Here is a 17503-nt window from a genome sequence, read left to right as displayed (position 1 = left end):
GGTGTGGGCTGCGTGGCTCTGACTCAGTGCTCAGACGATGCAGACAGGGATGGAGTCTCGAACCCACTGAGTCTCTGAATTGGGCTCTACATGTTCTTACAAACGCAACTGCAGCAAATATGTCCTTTCAGACGACACCCAAACTTCATATTTCTCTCATGAACACTTCATTTGATCGATTATTTAGTGCTGATCATCACGCACACCTTACAGCTTGAGCTCCAACATGAGGAGAGCAGTCTCACACAGTCTGACACACTTCACTTCCTATGCAGGTGGATGCTGCACGTCTCTCTGGGTTCTGAGTAACATTTAGCTAGAACTGGTATCTATACCAGTTCTAGCTAAATGTTACTCAGAACCCAAGATACTCTCTCTCTCTCTTTTTTGGGGTATTTTCTCCTGCAGCTGAGTCACTAATCCTCAGCAGGTAATAGCTCTTTTACAGCAGGGTGCGTTTGGCTGTCCTTCAGGGTGACGCCGAGTCATCCGGTGCTACGTGCGGGGTGACACGTGCGGGCGCGAGCTCGTTCATTACATTATTACTATTATTACTAATATCAACATATCATATTATCAGTATTATTAGGAGTTATCCACCATAGTCACTTGACTCATTTAGACAATATTCGCAGTTAATTTCAATTTTTAATATATTTTTTAAATTTTGCTTGTTTTCATATTCATATTCGTGTTGGGATATTTTAATTGCGCACTACTGAATAATTAATAATTCACGGTAGGTGTATTATAATATAAAGGTATAATCAGACGCCATATTTTTTTATAACGTGCACAGAAAACGCTTAGAAAAATTATATATATATTATTTTGTTTATTAATTTATTTTATTTATTAAAATGCGTTTACGTTTTTTTCCCAGATCATTTTTCTAAGCTTTGCTTTGTTGTAAAGGCACGAAAAATCCTCATTTCTTCAGTATTTCTACTTAGATGCTTTAAAAGCAGGGATGTCCATCATACTGATGCTGAATGCCTGAGGAGCCCCCCCCCCCCCCCCCCCCTTGTGGTTTCCCACTGATGCAGTGACCTCCAGCACGTAGGCAGCTTGGATGCCCTCTTGGTGAGCTGGCGAGCATCTCGCTACCAGACTGTGGAGGCTTCACCAGACTGAAGTCTGTAACACTGAAATTAGACATTGCTTCTTTAATGCTGAACCTTTTGATGCATTAATGCACGCAAGCACGCGCCCAGCAGAGTGAGTATTCATCGCTGTAAATGTGGAGAAATGAAAGGTTTAGGTTTGGTGATTTATTTGGTGATTTCTGCTGGGTTTTTAGTCTGGCCGCCAGGTGGCGCTTCGTGCACGGCCGGCGCCTCGCCTGACGTCAGCGGGGAGTCACGTTGCTATCCGGGTTTAAAAACGAGCATGTGGGACCCCGGCAGCGCTCAGTCCGGGGACAGCAGCAGAGACACGCTGTAGCGGCTTTTTGGGAGACGGTTATTTCTAGACTTTCTTACTGAAGCTTTTGTTTCGACTCCGAAACCGAGGAATGACGAGGGAACTCACCCAGAACAAAATCCAAAAGATCTGGATCCCTTCAAAGGATGACAAACCTGCGATGCCACGGAAAGGTGAGTCAGTGTCCTCTGAACGCTGCTGTCCTGCACTGGGCTGCCCTGCACTGGGCTGTCCTGCACTGGGCTGCCCTGCACTGGGCTGTCCTGCACTGGGCTGTCCTGCACTGGGCTGTCCTGCACTGCCCTGGGCTGAGGAGAGGAGATGCTGCTCGGTTTCCCCTCTCATCCAGGTGCTTTTCTTGTGTGAATAAGCTAATCAGTATCTGATGGCTTGCCTGAGCACAAATATCTGAAAATATCTCTTTAAATATGGATTTATGTCTAAAATGAGTTTTAATCCTTAACCACATTTATCATGTCGAATATTTCAGGCTGCAGAACAACAGAAAATCCAAAAATGTAAAATGTGACAATTTCATTTTAATAAATCAATAAAAAAAGAAACAGGTGCTTTAATTCAATGAAATTATATATTCCTGATCATACTAAATGCAAAATATCCTGATAAAATTTCAGATTTGTTGATGCAAAAAGGTGAGGTGTTTTTTTTTTTTTTTTTTTAACTCAACAAAAGTTCTGTGGCATTTTTCTTCATCATACTAATTTTTTTTAATCATTTATCTTTATTTTTTTAAATAAAAAAATTAAGTCACAGATTATGAAATATTTTGATTACAATTTGTGAATAAAATATGGAAATTGCATAAAAATGTGTTAATTTATTTAAGTCATTAATTTAAATCAGTCATTGTTTCCTCCATGGTACTAAATGTTAGTTAAAGGAAAAATCATAATTCTATTGTAGTATTATTATTTTATTATTATTTACAAAACCATAGAAAAACCAACAAGTAACGATTTAGACCAAAGTTTGACTTTTTTATTTTTTGTCTTTGTTTATTTATTTATTTATTTAATTTTATTTTACAAAAATGACAATCAGACTTTTTTGTGAATATAAGAATTGCTGTTGTTTTACATGGTTGGGTTAAATGAGCAATATCAGCAGATATGAGGAAGTGCCTGTGTGCTGGCTCAGTGTGGTGCTTCTTCTAGCTGTGGTCAGCCGGTCAGTACTTATGAAGGTTTACTCATTTTTTTAATTAATTAATTAATTAATTTATTTATTTATTCATTCCACTTCTCAGCTTTCTAAACTTTACATAGTCTAAGACTGAGCTGTCTGTTAGCTCTTTAAATGTCACCCATCGTGTTTTATTTGCTCTAAAGATCCCGGTGTTTGGTCAGGGCTGTCCTCAATCCATTAAACTTAGTTCTTCATCTATTCAGTTGATGTGAGCTGCGTCGTGCTCGGCCTGGGTGACGTGGTCGCCATAGCAACAGGCTTGTGAAAGGTCCTCTTAAAAGCAAAGTAATAGCAAAGTGAATGACCTTTATTTAGCTAAGTAAAAAAAGTTACTTGTGTTTTTTTTTTTTTTTTTTTTTTTTTCCCTTTCTTTCTTATTTATTTATTTATTTATTTATTTATTATTATTATTATTTTCTAAATGTTTAATGAAAAATCAACTGTATCAACAGCCCAGGAGTGGGACTTTTCCTGCTCAAACACACCTGGTTCAGCCTGTTAATTGCCAGGTTTAGTCAGGGTGCTAGAGCAGGGTAGTACACCAACTGTCCTAGACTCTGGCCCTCAGTTCCTCCCCCCTGCCCTACCCAACCCCAAATGGTCATTGTGGCCATCTCATGGGTTTTCCCCCAGTCAGTTCGCTGTATAGCTCCTTGAGAGCTACCTTCCTGCAGGTTTCTATTCCACCCTAAGTCCAACCTGCCCCATTCAGCCAATCAAGGACCTCTGATGTTTGTTTAAAGTCAGTAATCAGTTGGCTCAGGGGGAAAGGTTGCGCTCCAGGAGGTCTGTGACTCTATGAGGTTCCCTTATGTTATCATTTAACAGCCACGCTCCATTATGCCTGCATATGTGCGAGGGGTCAGTGACAGTGGTCTGTCTGAGCCGTGGAGGTTAAGGAGCTCGGCGGCGGCTTCTGCTGACTGAGCAGAGTGTGGGGCTGGACGGCTCCCCTGAGGATGTCCTCGTAAGGAGAGCGGATTACGCCGGCTGTTGGTTGGCGCTCAGGCTTTCCATTCATGTACCCTCGAGTGCTGAATGGAGAGACACACACAGCCTAATGCAGCCTCACACCTGTATGAATGTGTGTGTGTGTGTGTGTGTGTGTGTGTGTGTGTGTGTGTGTGTGTGTGTGTGTGTGTGTGTGTGTGTGTGTGTGTGTGTGTGTAGCTTGCTGTTTGAAGTCTCTCTTATTTACACTGACCCAGTATTAAGCCCGGCTCTCTTCTATGCAGACTGTGGGTCTAATAACCGATATGCGTCAGTCTGACCCACTTAAAGGCCCCGTATCATTGAAAACTGAATGTTGTGATGTCACAACCCTGAACGTATCAACGTAGGACCCCTCATTCTCTCTACAGCAGTATCGCCCCTCCCTTTCACACTGAGCTGCTGAAGTGATATTCCTGCATGTTTCTGTCTGTCTGTCTGTCTGTCTGTCTGTGTGACCCGGTTTCAGCATGGCTGGCTGGTCAGTGATTTGTGGCTGAGGGAACTGCCGACGGCCCGTCTGAGGCACGTGACGCTGGGGCACGTGGATGGGCACTGGAGCGAGGGGACAGGAAAGAGGGAGGGGGGGTGGACAGAGAAAAGCTCCTCTCTTCATTCCTGCAGTGCCCATACTGCCAGTGCCCCACACACACACACACACACACACACACACACACACACACACACACTCTCTCTCTGAGTGAGGGTGACCTAATTCTTCACGGCAGGGGGCTCGGCAGAAAAAAAAGGGGATGAGCAGAGTGGGATGGGCGGGAAAGGTAATGGAGTTTACACACGCGTGCATAAACGCGCCGTCTGAGCCACGTGCAGTGGGAAGTGGGCTGTGTTGCAGCATCTGATTAACAGTTTATGCACAATTGAAGCCGAATTCATCCAAGACTGGGTCTGACTTACTTCTGGCGCTCTTATACTTTATCGCACACTCCAGTTCGGGTTTTCTAACTGCAGAGAGTGACTCGTGAGCTTCACTATGCCATCAGATGTGTTCTTTTCTTAGGAATACAACTAAACATTGAATGTAATCCTAAATCCTAATTTAACCCATCCATGGCTGTAAACACACACCCAGAGCATTGGGCAGCCACCACAACCACGAGGTCAGCTGTGAATGCTGAGGGAGAAGATTTATTTATTGTCCTAATGTATAGCCTTTAGCATCCAGGCCCTGTTGCTGTGCTGACTACTCTCTCTATGTTCTCTTGCAGCTGGTGGTGGCCCACATTTGGCCAACCCTCCTACGGTCATCGTGATGGTCGGCCTTCCTGCAAGAGGCAAAACGTACATTTCAAGGAAGCTTACGCGCTACCTAAACTGGGTTGGCATGCCCACCAAAGGTAAATTTGTATACCACGTCCGATTGTTCATAGAGGATGAGCAGGCGTTCATAGAGACTGAACAATACTGAGATACTGAGTACATTTGTAGTGGATGCTGTATATTCCACAGACGATCATATTTCATACGGGATACTGAATAATGTGTAGTAGGTTCTGATTTAGTTCATACCTGGTAGTGAATATAGTTCATACTGGACACTGAATAACTCCTTGGTTCTTGGTCCAGGGAAATGCCCTGACCTGCCCTGACCTGTTGCACTGACTGCGTTTATTTTTCCAGTCTTCAATGTTGGGGAGTATCGCAGAGAGGCGGTTAAACACTACAGCTCGTATGATTTCTTCAAATCTGACAACAAGGAAGCAGTACAAATTAGAGAGTAAGTCACTTCCACACCCACAGGTTTTTTTTTTTTTTTTTTTTTTTTAGTTCACAGATTATTATTATTATTATTATTATTATTATTATTATTTATTGTCTGACTCTGTCCTTTCCTACAGACAGTGTGCCTTAGCTGCTCTCCGAGATGTCAAGATTTACCTCACAGAGTTGGGCGGTCAAGTTGCAGTAAGTATTTTCTCCCTGATGTGACGCACACACACACACACACACACACACACACACACACACACACACACACACACACACACACACACACACACTGAAACTACATGATTCTAATAACTACAGTATTTTCCATGCCTTCCCACACATCAACACAAAGGCCTGAGTCTTACTCTTGGCTTCACTGTCGGCAGGTTTTTGATGCCACAAACACAACCAGAGACAGAAGAGACATGATCCTGGACTTCGGAGCTGAGAACGGCTTCAAGGTGGGACGTCTCATTAGGCTTTTTTTTTTTTTTTTTTTTTTTTAAGCAAAGCTGGTGACGTGAGCAGCTGCTGTGATTGAGCACCACTGAATCCAAATCTTTCTTCCTTGCAGATATTCTTCATCGAGTCCATATGCGAGGACCCAAACGTGATCGCTACCAACATCATGGTATGTTTACTGACTCGCCGTTTGCAGTCGGGTCTGTGGTACTTTAGTTAAACTTAAAGCCTGATTATTAAACACATTGCAGAGTAAATCAGCTCAGGGCCAGGCTTGTACTGGGGTGTGTTTAGAATGGGAAGTCGGAGTGTGTGTAGTAAAGTAGATACAGAAGAAGATATGGCCTAAAGACGATGCAGCCTAGAGCCTGTTTATTAAATGAATTGCAGAGTAAATCAGCTTGTTCCCGTGCTTTTACTGCGGGCACTTTGAAAGGGGCAGTTGCAGAGTATGTAGCATATATATAATATAGTATAATAATTAGGAAGTCAGATACAACCTAAATACTGTTTATTAAATACATTTCAGAATCAGTCAGTTGATGGCCAAGCTTTTACTGTGGTATGTTTACAACCAACAGCCAAACTTAAAGCGCATTTATTTATTTAATGAATTAATTAAAAGTAATGTTTATATACATGCCTTTTACCGCCGTGTGTTTACAGCAGACATCCACAGCATATACTGTGACGTCTGAAGCTACAACTTAAAGCCTGTTTATCGAATTAATTTCAGGAATGAATTAGGAATGAATCAGTTTATATATACTATGTCCAAATATTTGTGGACACCCCTTCTAATTAAGGCTTTCAGCTGCTCTGAGTTGAAACCGCTGCTAATGCAGATGCGTAAATTCATGCACACATGCACAGCTTGTCTAGTCCCTGTAGAGAAGCACTGCCAATAGAATAGGACTCCCTAGAGCAGATAAACCTTAATGACCCTATTGGCACCATGCTGCTGCCTAATTCTGCTGCCTAATGCCAGCCGTGGGCTACAGGGGTATAAAGCCCTGCCAGCGTTGAGCTGTGGGTGTTCTCTGGAATGATGGTTGGTGCTCCATTTAGTGTAATCTAAACATCTGTTCCTGATTACACATTTACAACTTCCTTTACTAACAGGAAGTGAAGGTGTCCTGTCCTGACTACCAAGACTGCAACAAGACCGACGCCATGGAGGACTTTCAGAAGAGAATTGAGTGTTACAGGGTGAACTATCAGCCCCTCGACCCAGACGATTATGACAGGTACTCCTCCACAGTCCATAATCTTACAAACAGCTTGTTTGAAAAACATTAAATGAGCCCTTTTTTGTTCTATAAAAGAGTGGGAATAACAGCTGTCCTCTCTCCCCCCTCAGGAATCTCTCCTTCATCAAGGTGATTGACGTGGGCCGCAGATTCCTGGTGAACCGCATTCAGGACCACATCCAGAGCCGCATCGTCTACTACCTGATGAACATCCATGTCCAGCCACGCTCCATCTACCTGTGTCGCCATGGTGAGAGCCAGCACAACCTGCAGGGCCGTCTGGGTGGAGACTCGGGCCTCTCTACACGAGGCAGAAAGGTATGGTCTCTTATTGTGTCCGTCCTTGTATCTTCAAAATGCCAACTTTACAGGATGAGGGATAACCTTCATAACTTTCAGTGGAAGTCAATGGAAAAAAAAAAAAATAATCCCAGGTCATTTCGGAGCATTTCTATTGGTCCGTTGAACATGAAATTTGGACCAACTGGCAGATTTGCATTTTGTCAAAGTGAAAATTGGTAAAAACGGACAGTGTTTTTGTAGACCCGTCTGAACCTCTAATTACTAAAGTCTTGATTAAAATTCTTTCTTGGATCTCTCCGTATTGTCTGATACTGAATTTGTTCTGATCCTTTGTGTGGCCTCTCTTTCTGCAGTTCGCCGGCGCTCTGGCCAAGTTTGTGGAGGAGCAGAACCTCAAAGACCTCAAGGTGTGGACAAGCCAGCTGCGGCGAAGCATCCAGACAGCCGAGGCCTTGGACGTGCCCTATGAGCAGTGGAAGGCACTCAATGAGATTGATGCAGTACGTCCAACTGTCCTTCAGCTGTCTTTCTGTCAGTCTGGTTGTAACCTCTGTCTTTCTCTAATAAAAAAATAAACCTGTATATTTTTCAACAGGGTGTGTGTGAGGAGATGACCTATGAAGAAGTAAGGGAGCGCTACCCTGAGGAGTTCTCTCTGAGAGATCAGGACAAGTACTACTACCGCTACCCTACTGGAGAGGTAGGCCTCGTTGCCTTCGCGCAGCATCCACACCCCCCCCCCCCCACCCACCTTCCCCCCCTTTTTAAAAATAAAGGTGCTATAAAGGGTTCTTTGAGTGATGAACCATTTCTGTAAAAGAGATGAATGATATGGACAAAAGTATTAGGACACTTACTTATTCGTTGCTTTTTGTGAAATCAGGTGTTTTTCCTGCTTTTGTTGAAGCTTTCTACTAGATTTTGAAATTGGAGCATTGCTGTGAGGATTTGATTGCATTCAGTGACGAGCATGTTGTTATTGAGGTCAGGATGTTTGATCACCACCCCACCTTGAATGGTGCACCCACCATCATTCCAGATGGCACAGTTCCACTGCTCCACAGCTCAATGCTGGGGGGGCTTTATACCTCTTAAAACCATGCCTTGTACCAATAGGTTCATGTTTATCTGCTTCAGAGAGTCCTATTCTATTGGAAATACTTCTCCACAGGCACCAGACAAGCTGTGTGTATGTGCGCGCATTCTTTAAAAGGAGTGTCCACAAACATTTGGACATATAGTGTGTGTGAGAAGTACCCACAGCTTCATGCCCAGATCTCAACAATGGTTCTTTGTGGAACCAAACTTTGTTCTTCTATGGGATCCCTCAAAGAACCCCTTTTTTGTAGCACCTTATTTTTTTCTCATACGGTGAGAAGGTGGATGTTCTACCAGCTATACAGATAATGGGGAGCCATTCTAGATTCATCCTGCAATGCTTTTAAAGAACCAGGATCCTGGCACATGAAAAAATTGGGCGCATGTCTGACCTCACAACGGTTCTTTTTGTTTTCCCATTCTTCTCCAGTCATACCAAGACCTGGTGCAGCGGGTGGAGCCTGTGATCATGGAGCTGGAGAGGCAGGAAAACGTTCTGGTCATCTGCCACCAAGCTGTCATGCGCTGCCTCCTTGCCTACTTCCTAGATAAGAGTGCTGGTAAGATCTGCATGACCTTCGGACTCTGCCTCACCTAATTTCTGCAAGTGCAGTTCTAATGTGACTGAATCTCTGACCTTCTGGTTGCAGATGAGATGCCCTACCTCAAGTGTCCACTCCACACTGTGCTGAAGCTGACCCCGGTGGCCTATGGTAAGAGACTTGCCCCAAGTAGCATCTGCTTACCTGCAGTAGTCTCAGACATGGAGGTAAGAGGTGCTAACAGTGAGGTGTTGCGCTGATCTTTCAGGGTGCAAAGTGGAGTCCATCTCGCTGAACGTTGAAGCGGTGAACACACACCGGGACAGACCTGAGGTAGGAACACAACTCTCCATACATGGTGTGTTAAATGAACCAATCTGTCCATGTCTCTCTCTCATTTGCACTCACTCTCTCTATCTCTGTGTAGGAGATCAAGAGGGTTCCAGGCACCCTGATCAGGAGGAACAGCGTGACTCCTCTGACGAGCCATGAGCCCACCAAGAAGCCTCGTATCGATGCCCTGGATGACCCTTCCATCCCTGAGCTCACTCCAGCTCCACTGACCTTCTGTGCCAGCACGAACAGCTCGCTCACGCTGACCACACAGGTACACTGCCATGGACTCCCAAATGTGTGTACATGTCCGTGTGTGTCCGTGTGTGTCCGTGTGTGTCCGTGTGTGTCCGTGTGTGTCCGTGTGTGTCCGTGTGTGTCCGTGTGTGTCCGTGTGTGTCCGTGTGCTCCACAGTTCCTCTACTGCTTTAACTCACCATAGCTAATCTGCTCACCACAGCGACATGGAGGCCCTAATTCCACTCTCCTCACTCAATCACCTTCTCCCGTCTCTCTTCCCTCTTCCCTTTCACTCTCACTGTTCCCTCTCATGCTCGTTGTGCTACAGCACTGCCTTGGCCAAGCTTGTATGTAAGTATCTGTGTCCTCTTTCGAGCGTGTCCGTTTATTTATTTGCAACTCCTAGATCGGCTCAGATGGCTTGATCAGTTGACCAAAGAATGAAATCTGTTCTTTAGGGCTAGGTTGGCTTATCCATTAAATTTCCATAATTTCTACCCCAATGCTTGAAGATCGCCATGTTATATTTATGTTTAAAAGTGCTATACAATGCATTTATTGAATAATTTAGATTGTTTTATGCATAAATAGCGAGTGTGGGTCTTGGTTTGGATGAAAAAGTGCTTAAACAAGCGAATTTACCACCCTGCTCTGATTGACTGGTTTACAGCACCAGTTGTAACCACAGTCTGCCCACAGAACCCACATATTATATAGCATGGCACATTTTTACCACTGAGAGTGATGTGCTGTTGGCAAGCTGAAGAGATTGTAGCTGGCTAGCTTTTAGCCTAGCCCCCACTTGCTTTTCTTGGTTTCGTCTTACTCTACTCTCTTAGCTGAGGTAGTCCAGTGTTTTCTTTTTTTTTTTTTTTTTTTTTTTAAGGGGGCGGATGATTGAGACTGGTAAACGCTAGCATCGGCTAGGATTAGCTTATAGCCTAGCATGGAAACCTTGTTTGCTCTCCCTGGCTTTTGCAGAGTTTGAACTCCTGTTCTGCCGACACTGGCGCAGGAAGAGCCGCGGTCACTCTGCCTGGCTCCCATAGTAATGCGTATTCCCGCATAACTAGCAGAGTCTGGAGGTGATGAGCTGCTCTCCAGTTTCAGCACCACCAAAGTCTCCTGAAGGCACTGTTGCGTTTTATGGCTTTGCTAGCTTTGAGTAGTGCTGTCCTGTAGGGCATGTTTTTAGAGAACCGTGATCTTACAGTGTCTGGAACCAAATAAACAAGGCTGTAACACCTGACCTAACAACAGCGCAGCTTCAGGCAGGTGATGCTCATTGGTTGAAAATGATCTTCCATTACTTGTAAGCTGCTTTAGCCTGGTAGCGCCAGTGTAAAACTAAAGAACCACATTTCAGACCCTAAACAGGCCATAGCTGATCTGATTGCATTGGGGGAAGGGGAATTGTGGAACTTTGATTTTCACCGAACTATCACTTTAATTTGACTTCAGGCAGCTAACAATTGCTGTGTAATTTAGGAATTGTGGTTGCACTCGAATAACTTCACCTTCCCACACACTATTGCATCACTTGCTTAACCAGAATTCCTGGAATTCTTGCTTGTCCACATCATCCGTGACTGATAACACGTTACGCAAGACGGCAGTGTGTGTGTTTGTGTGTGTGTGTGTGTGTGTGTGTGTGTGTGGGCTGTGCCAGTTCTTTGCTGTCTTCTTTGCTGTCTAATAATTTTTTTCTGTTCATGTCCTCTTGCCTCTTGTCTCGTCTGTGTTCTGCATGCCTAAAGACGCACTGTGTTCCACTACCTGAAAGTCATGTCGGTGCTGCTGTTTCAGAGGTAATATTGGAGCCTCTGGTTAGGTAGTGTTATACAGTAGGGGTGGGAATCACTATGCAATATTAGGCCCCGCTATACAATATGAGCCACAATGCAATTCTATTAACTGGAGGGAAAACCCTTTTGAATTACAGTATGACTGTAATGGATGCTGGACCATTACTGATTAAACTCTGTGCTACAATGTCTAGATGATTTAAGGGTGTGAGGTTTTTCCTGTTTCAGTTTAAAATCATTTAATTTATTAATAATTGGCACAGATTTGTCTGTAATGCACTGTTTAACGGAGATATCCAGGTGTCAAATTGTATAAAATATTAGTTAAGTTCAGAAATTAATTGTATATAATATAACATTTTATCAGAAACCATTAGAATTCCTTTGCCCATAGTCCTGAACAGAGTCCGACTTCACGTTCTAAAGCATAATTACGGTTTATTAGCGGATTCATTTCACATCACGGTTTTATTTATTCATTTTTATTTATTTATTTAAAATTAGCCTGGGTCAGTAGAGACCATTTTGATTTTCTAAGTTTAAATAAGTTCACTTCCTCTACAGAGACACTCTACTGCACACTCTAAAAGCAGAATTGGTGCATTTCCATTTAGAACGATTACAAATGGTGTGTGCAAAACTAATGTCGCATTTAAACGTTACCTTTTTAAAATGATTTATTTTATTTTTAATTTAAATGTGTATAATTGCACTTAAACATCTAATTTATGCATGTTTTTAAAAGTGCATGGTTCCAGCTGTTTAAAAAGTGAGACAATGAGAACTGCTACAGATGTCATTAAAGCATCGTTTAACTGAATCAAAACTATGTGTATAAAATAATAAAAATTCCCACACTCTATAAATATATCCAAACAATATAGAAAATCCAATTGTCTATTTTTATGAAATCTAATACTGTCTTTATATGCCTCACATTATTGTTAAAATTGAGAGTTTGAGGGGTATACTTTGCCATCCAAAGTAATAATTACAAACTTTTCATATATTTGGTCATTATTCTTGAATATTTTATATTTATATATGTGTGTGTGTGTTTATTAGATGAATTTAACACGTTGCAAAACCAATTAACATTTAAATGTTTTTATATATATATATATGTGTGTATGTGTGTATGTGTGTATATGTGTATATATGTGTGTGTGTGTGTGTGTGTGTGTGTGTGTGTACTATCAATTTTAATAATTATGTAAACCCCAAAATCCTGTGTACTTGTCTCCCACCAAGCTTTAAGTGAGCAGGTTTCTAAGACCGGAGGGAGATCAGTGCTGGCATTTGCTGGCATTTCTGCAGAGTAGGGCATCTGAGACCTGATCTCTGTCCTGAACAGAGCATTCAGCTCAGCACTCAGCTCAAGGTTTTGGTTACACACACAGGGTTTTTTTTTAATCGCTTACCTCACGTCACCTCACACAGGAGATTAAATTTTAGGTTAAAGCGAGGAGGAGGAGGAGGGGTGCGTAATGAAAACCTATGCAGGAGCTAAGTGTTATGCAAGGACAGGAATTCGGCTTGTGCAGAAATGACAGTATATCAGTCTTCTACCGTGGCTCGCGTTGCAGCTCTGAGGAGTAGTTCTCTGCTGAGGAGGAACACTCTGAGCGTCATGATGATTCAGCCTGTGGCCAATTTGTTTAGCAAATAGGGAGTCCTGCCAGCAGAGCTGTGTGCTCTGTTCTCTCTATTGGTTTCCAGTGGCAGAAACGATTAGCCTAGCTAATCCAGTCCTTAAACAAAGATTAGCCCCATTGGATTCAGTTTATTTGGTTTAAATGTGGGTCTAATGTGGGTCAAAAGACGGAGTTGTGTCCGTATACAATCAGTGCAACGGATGTACATACAGCTCTTATTTTCTTCACTCTTCAAAAAAAAAAGGGGGCTTCAAATGGTACTTTGAGGGATGCCATAGAAGAACCATGTTTAGTAAGATACACCACTATATGTCCAAATGTTTGTGGACACCCCTTTAAATGAATGTGTACAGCTACTTTAAGCTGTAACCTGTGTTAAGCTGTCACAGATGTGCAAATGCACACATACTACTTGTCTTGTTTCTCCTTCTCTACAGGAACTACAAGAGCAGCAAGTGTCCCAGTACTTTTGTCCATCTCTATTACATCTTTATAGAACCTTGAGTTGTTCTTCTATGGCATCTCTCATAGACACCATTTGAACACCTTGACTGTTATGAGTGTATGTGTGTCTGATGGCTGCTTAGATCTTTATCAGACGTCTAATCACCCTTCAAATCTCTGTCCTCCTTGTGCAGAACCTGAAAAGATGTGCCTCAGAGAGCCACGACATCCCTCAGCTTTGCCAGTGAGACGGCTTCCCTGCATCTGCTGATTCCTACAGGAGACCTCGCCGCCAAGCTGTTTCTGCGAAGGTTCTCCTTCTGAAGAGTCCAAGACCCTTCAGCTTCTTCTGTTCCCCTGAAAAGGACAGGATGTAGGCACCGAGTGGCTACCTGGGCATTGTGTTTTAGCCAATAATGAATTAAGGAATGAGATTCTATGAGGGGCGGTGTGGTGATCACCGCTGGGTGTGAGAAAGGGGTTCTCCTTATGTAGAGAATGAGGGAGGAATGCCAGGATGAAGGGAAATGAAGCACTGTGGTGGGAATTAATGCTCCGTTCATTACAGGTATGCCTCTGGTTGCCACACACGGGCGCATGGTCTGACCAGGTGAACTCGTGAAATGAGCCACACCAAAGACCGTCAAAGATTGACTCTAGTACACAAGGCACTCTCTGTATGCCTTAAATTGGGCCACATGCTGATATACAGAGTACTAATTACCCTAGTAACTTATGATCCCAATTCCTACCACCCCTATCTTCCCATAATACACTGCTGCTGGCTGTTTGTCACCATATTTATTGTTGTCGGTTGGAGATGCGAGTCATGCACTGAGAGATTATACTGTTTGTGTGTTGCGTAATGAAGGCGTGCTGAGGAGAACGTGATTGGCCGTGATGATGATGAGTGTTTTGTGCGGATGTGTTTTGTAATTGAGGGTGTTTATATTTGTGCAGTACTTATCGATTGTTTATTTGTTTGTTTATTGTGATGATTGAGAGAAAATGAAGGTTTTTTTACCCGATGTATGAATGCATTCCCTGGAGTGCCTAGTGCTTCGGCTTTCCAAGCCAGCAACGCTTTATTTTTCTGTACTCGTCTAAGATTTCACTACGTTCGGCATCTCTTATGTAATCGTCTCTCTTGTTTTACTCCTCCTAACGTCTTAGAATTGAGTGCTAGAAAATTCGGCACATATTAAACCAATCGAGATGATGACGTAAATATAACCAAATGTTTACAGTTGGAATTTGTACTGTTCCTAGGTTCAAAAACAGTAACCCTGCTCTACTCTTAACACAAGTTTAATTGGGATATATAAGTATAAACACACACACCAATCAGCCATAACATTTAGCACCACCTAACTAAAATATTGAGAAGGTCTCCCTGGCTCCGCCACAATAGATCTGACCAGTCAAGGCATGGACTCCACAAGGGTCCTGTGGTATCTGGCACCAGAACTACTATAAGCAGCAGCTCTTTTAAGCCAAGTCCTGTAGGCAAGCACCCATGACCCTGCCGGTGGTTCACTGGTTGTCCTTTCTTGGACCACTTTTTAGTATGTCTGAACCACCGCATACCATTTGGGGACCCTACAAGACCTGTTTGATGGTTTGGAGATGTTCTGACCTAGTTGTCTAGTTTTGGTTCTTGTCAGTGGTTCAGATTCCTGTGCTTGACCAAATCACCTTCAAGAACTGACTGTTCCCTTGCTGCCTAATATATCCAACCCTTTGACCGATGCCACTGTAGATGAAGATAATGTAACCAGTGTTTTCACATGATCTGTGAGTGGTGTTAATGTTATGGCTGGGTGTATATATTTATATTTATATTTATATATTTAACCAGAATGTTATATTACTTTTTAGGAAGCCATGATTTGGCAAAAATGATCAGCTTCTTAAACATGCTGAGGGTTCAGTGTGTACTCTCCTAATTGTAGTAACTAATTATTTTTGCTTATGATACTTGAATTCTGTATTTTGTAATGCTGTATCTATTTATTTATTTTTAATATAGAGTGTGTGTATGAGTTTTGAGTACGAGGCACCTTTTGGGTTCCCATATCGTCAAATCAGCCTGTTCTGCTTCCTTTTAAGAGGAACAGTGCAATAAGAGATGGACACTTTCTTTTTTTGTATTCGCTGGACCAATAAAAAAATATGAAGGAAACCTGAAGACTTTATTTGTTTCTACAGTCAGGACTCATTTCCTCATCTTTCCTTTTCCCATAAATGGTTCAGACAGAGCCAGTAACTTTCCCATCCCACTGAGCCACGCTGCTGCCTCTGGCCCACGAGCTGTTTTTATTTAGCCACACACTGACCATCATTAATTCCAGCTTCACACACACACACACACGCTCTGTCCTTCCAGCTCATTACCAGTCCTCCTCTTTCCTTGTTTCCTTCACAGAAAACACACCCGAAACTGTTAGGCTGCCAGTCTATCGGCCTATCAGCCTCGGTCACATGCCATTCGTCTTATCCCTGGGTACATGCAACAAGCAATAATTAATGCATGCGTCACTCCAAGCATGTGACCTGGGCATAGTTTATTAACTGGAAGGTAAACAGGGAAGTGAGGCGAGGGAATGATCGAGACTAATAAAGAAATGATAAAAGTATTTGCATAAGAGATTCTGTGAGAGCTCTTTTGCATGGCGGTAAAGCCAGGCCCGATTGCAAATTCAGTGTATGAAAGTAGGGGTGAGTGGAACACTGCCTAACCCAGGGTAAAATGGCATGGATTTTTTTTTTTCAGGTACACTCCTCTGGTTTATTGAGGGATGCTGTGGTAGGAGAACCACTTTTGGTTCCGTAAAGAATCATGTCTGTGATGAATCAGACAGATAGATTAGTGTGTGAAGAAACTTCACCTCAACTGAACTAAGGGTCCTTTAGGCCGCTGAAAAGGTTAATCACACTCTATGATTCTATGGCCCAGTTCATCAAATCTGGACCTTGATTCCAGGCTCCAGTCCTGAATTTTGTAATCGCTGGAAATTAAGAAACAGCTGATATAATCAGTGGTCATGTTGTGCCACATCTACCAAGCATCTCAAAGTCCAGGAACTGGAACTGCAAGGTTCAGATTTGAAGAATTCGGTTCTACAGTATCACTCAAAAAACCATTTGCAGCCCCTTTTTTTTTTTTTTTTGAATAATGTAGTTAAAGATCAAGACAGTTCAAGCTGATCCTGCTTTTGGTCTTCTCTGGGAATTGTCCCAGTAATATGACATATTTATGACATATTTCTAAAGATTCTTTCTCTTTTATTTAATTGGGTTTTCACAGGCTTTGTTCACAAACAAGAAAGCCACTGTTCACCAGGTCGAACTCCATAGCGCTCACATCAAAAACAATGAAAGGCACATGAAAGTAAAAGGAATAAATAAAAAAACATGTATATATTATATTTTATGTACAGAGCCATGTTTGGCAAAAACCAATACAGCAAATGTGAGTCAAATATGAGGCCTATCTATCTATTCCACAGCTAAAGCTTGGCTGAAATTGGGTCATGCAACAGGACAATGATCCTGAGCACACCATATATACCATATAAACATATATATACATACAAATTATAAATACACTGTATAAATACATAAGTGAAAATGATTGAGTGACATTTCAAGATCCACGTCCACATACACATCATCATCACTACTAACCCTAATATTTCAGAAGACTGTTTTCATACCATAGAAGTAACGTTTCTCATTTTCTCAGTAACGTTTCTCATGGTAAGTGTGTCTGAAGTATGTCTGTGTGTAAAAGGCACAGAATTCACTCCTATATTGTTTGAATCTCCTCTTGGTGGCGTAATAGAGCACTGTTTTGAAGCAGACCAATGACTCCTATTGATTGAGCTAACCAAGTTAAAGCACGGCCTCCACACCGCGGGGTTAGGTTTAACAGTGTTACTACTCACTTTTCACATATACTAAAAACAGTATATATATAATATATATAGTATGTGCAGTTCTACCTTGAATTAAAAAATGACTAC

General features: G+C 42.5%; 1 protein-coding gene across 3 annotated transcripts; it reads left to right on the top strand.

Moving 5' to 3' along the window:
- Positions 1–1421: 1421 nt before the first annotated feature.
- pfkfb3 (6-phosphofructo-2-kinase/fructose-2,6-biphosphatase 3) lies at positions 1422–15650 on the top strand. Of its 3 annotated transcripts, none has more exons than XM_072673519.1 (16): positions 1422–1595; positions 4845–4973; positions 5257–5353; positions 5475–5541; positions 5733–5807; positions 5921–5977; positions 6931–7055; positions 7169–7376; positions 7715–7861; positions 7957–8061; positions 8890–9019; positions 9110–9172; positions 9270–9334; positions 9429–9608; positions 11332–11382; positions 13673–15650. In XM_072673519.1, the coding sequence occupies exons 1-16, from the start codon at positions 1514–1516 to the stop codon at positions 13724–13726; spliced, it is 1635 nt and encodes a 544-aa protein (XP_072529620.1). In that variant the 5' UTR covers positions 1422–1513; the 3' UTR covers positions 13727–15650. The 3 variants fall into 3 exon arrangements, with proteins under 3 accessions (XP_072529620.1, XP_072529622.1, XP_072529621.1); XM_072673521.1 differs by lacking the exon at positions 13673–15650 and adding an exon at positions 9903–9925 and having other exon boundaries at positions 11332–11386; XM_072673520.1 differs by lacking the exon at positions 11332–11382.
- Positions 15651–17503: the final 1853 nt, after the last annotated feature.

The sequence above is a fragment of the Salminus brasiliensis genome, chromosome 2 (genome assembly GCF_030463535.1).
Source record: "Salminus brasiliensis chromosome 2, fSalBra1.hap2, whole genome shotgun sequence".
Classification (NCBI taxonomy): domain Eukaryota; kingdom Metazoa; phylum Chordata; class Actinopteri; order Characiformes; family Bryconidae; genus Salminus; species Salminus brasiliensis.
Note: the sequence above shows the minus strand (reverse complement) of the source record. Positions and strands in the feature narration are given on the sequence as shown.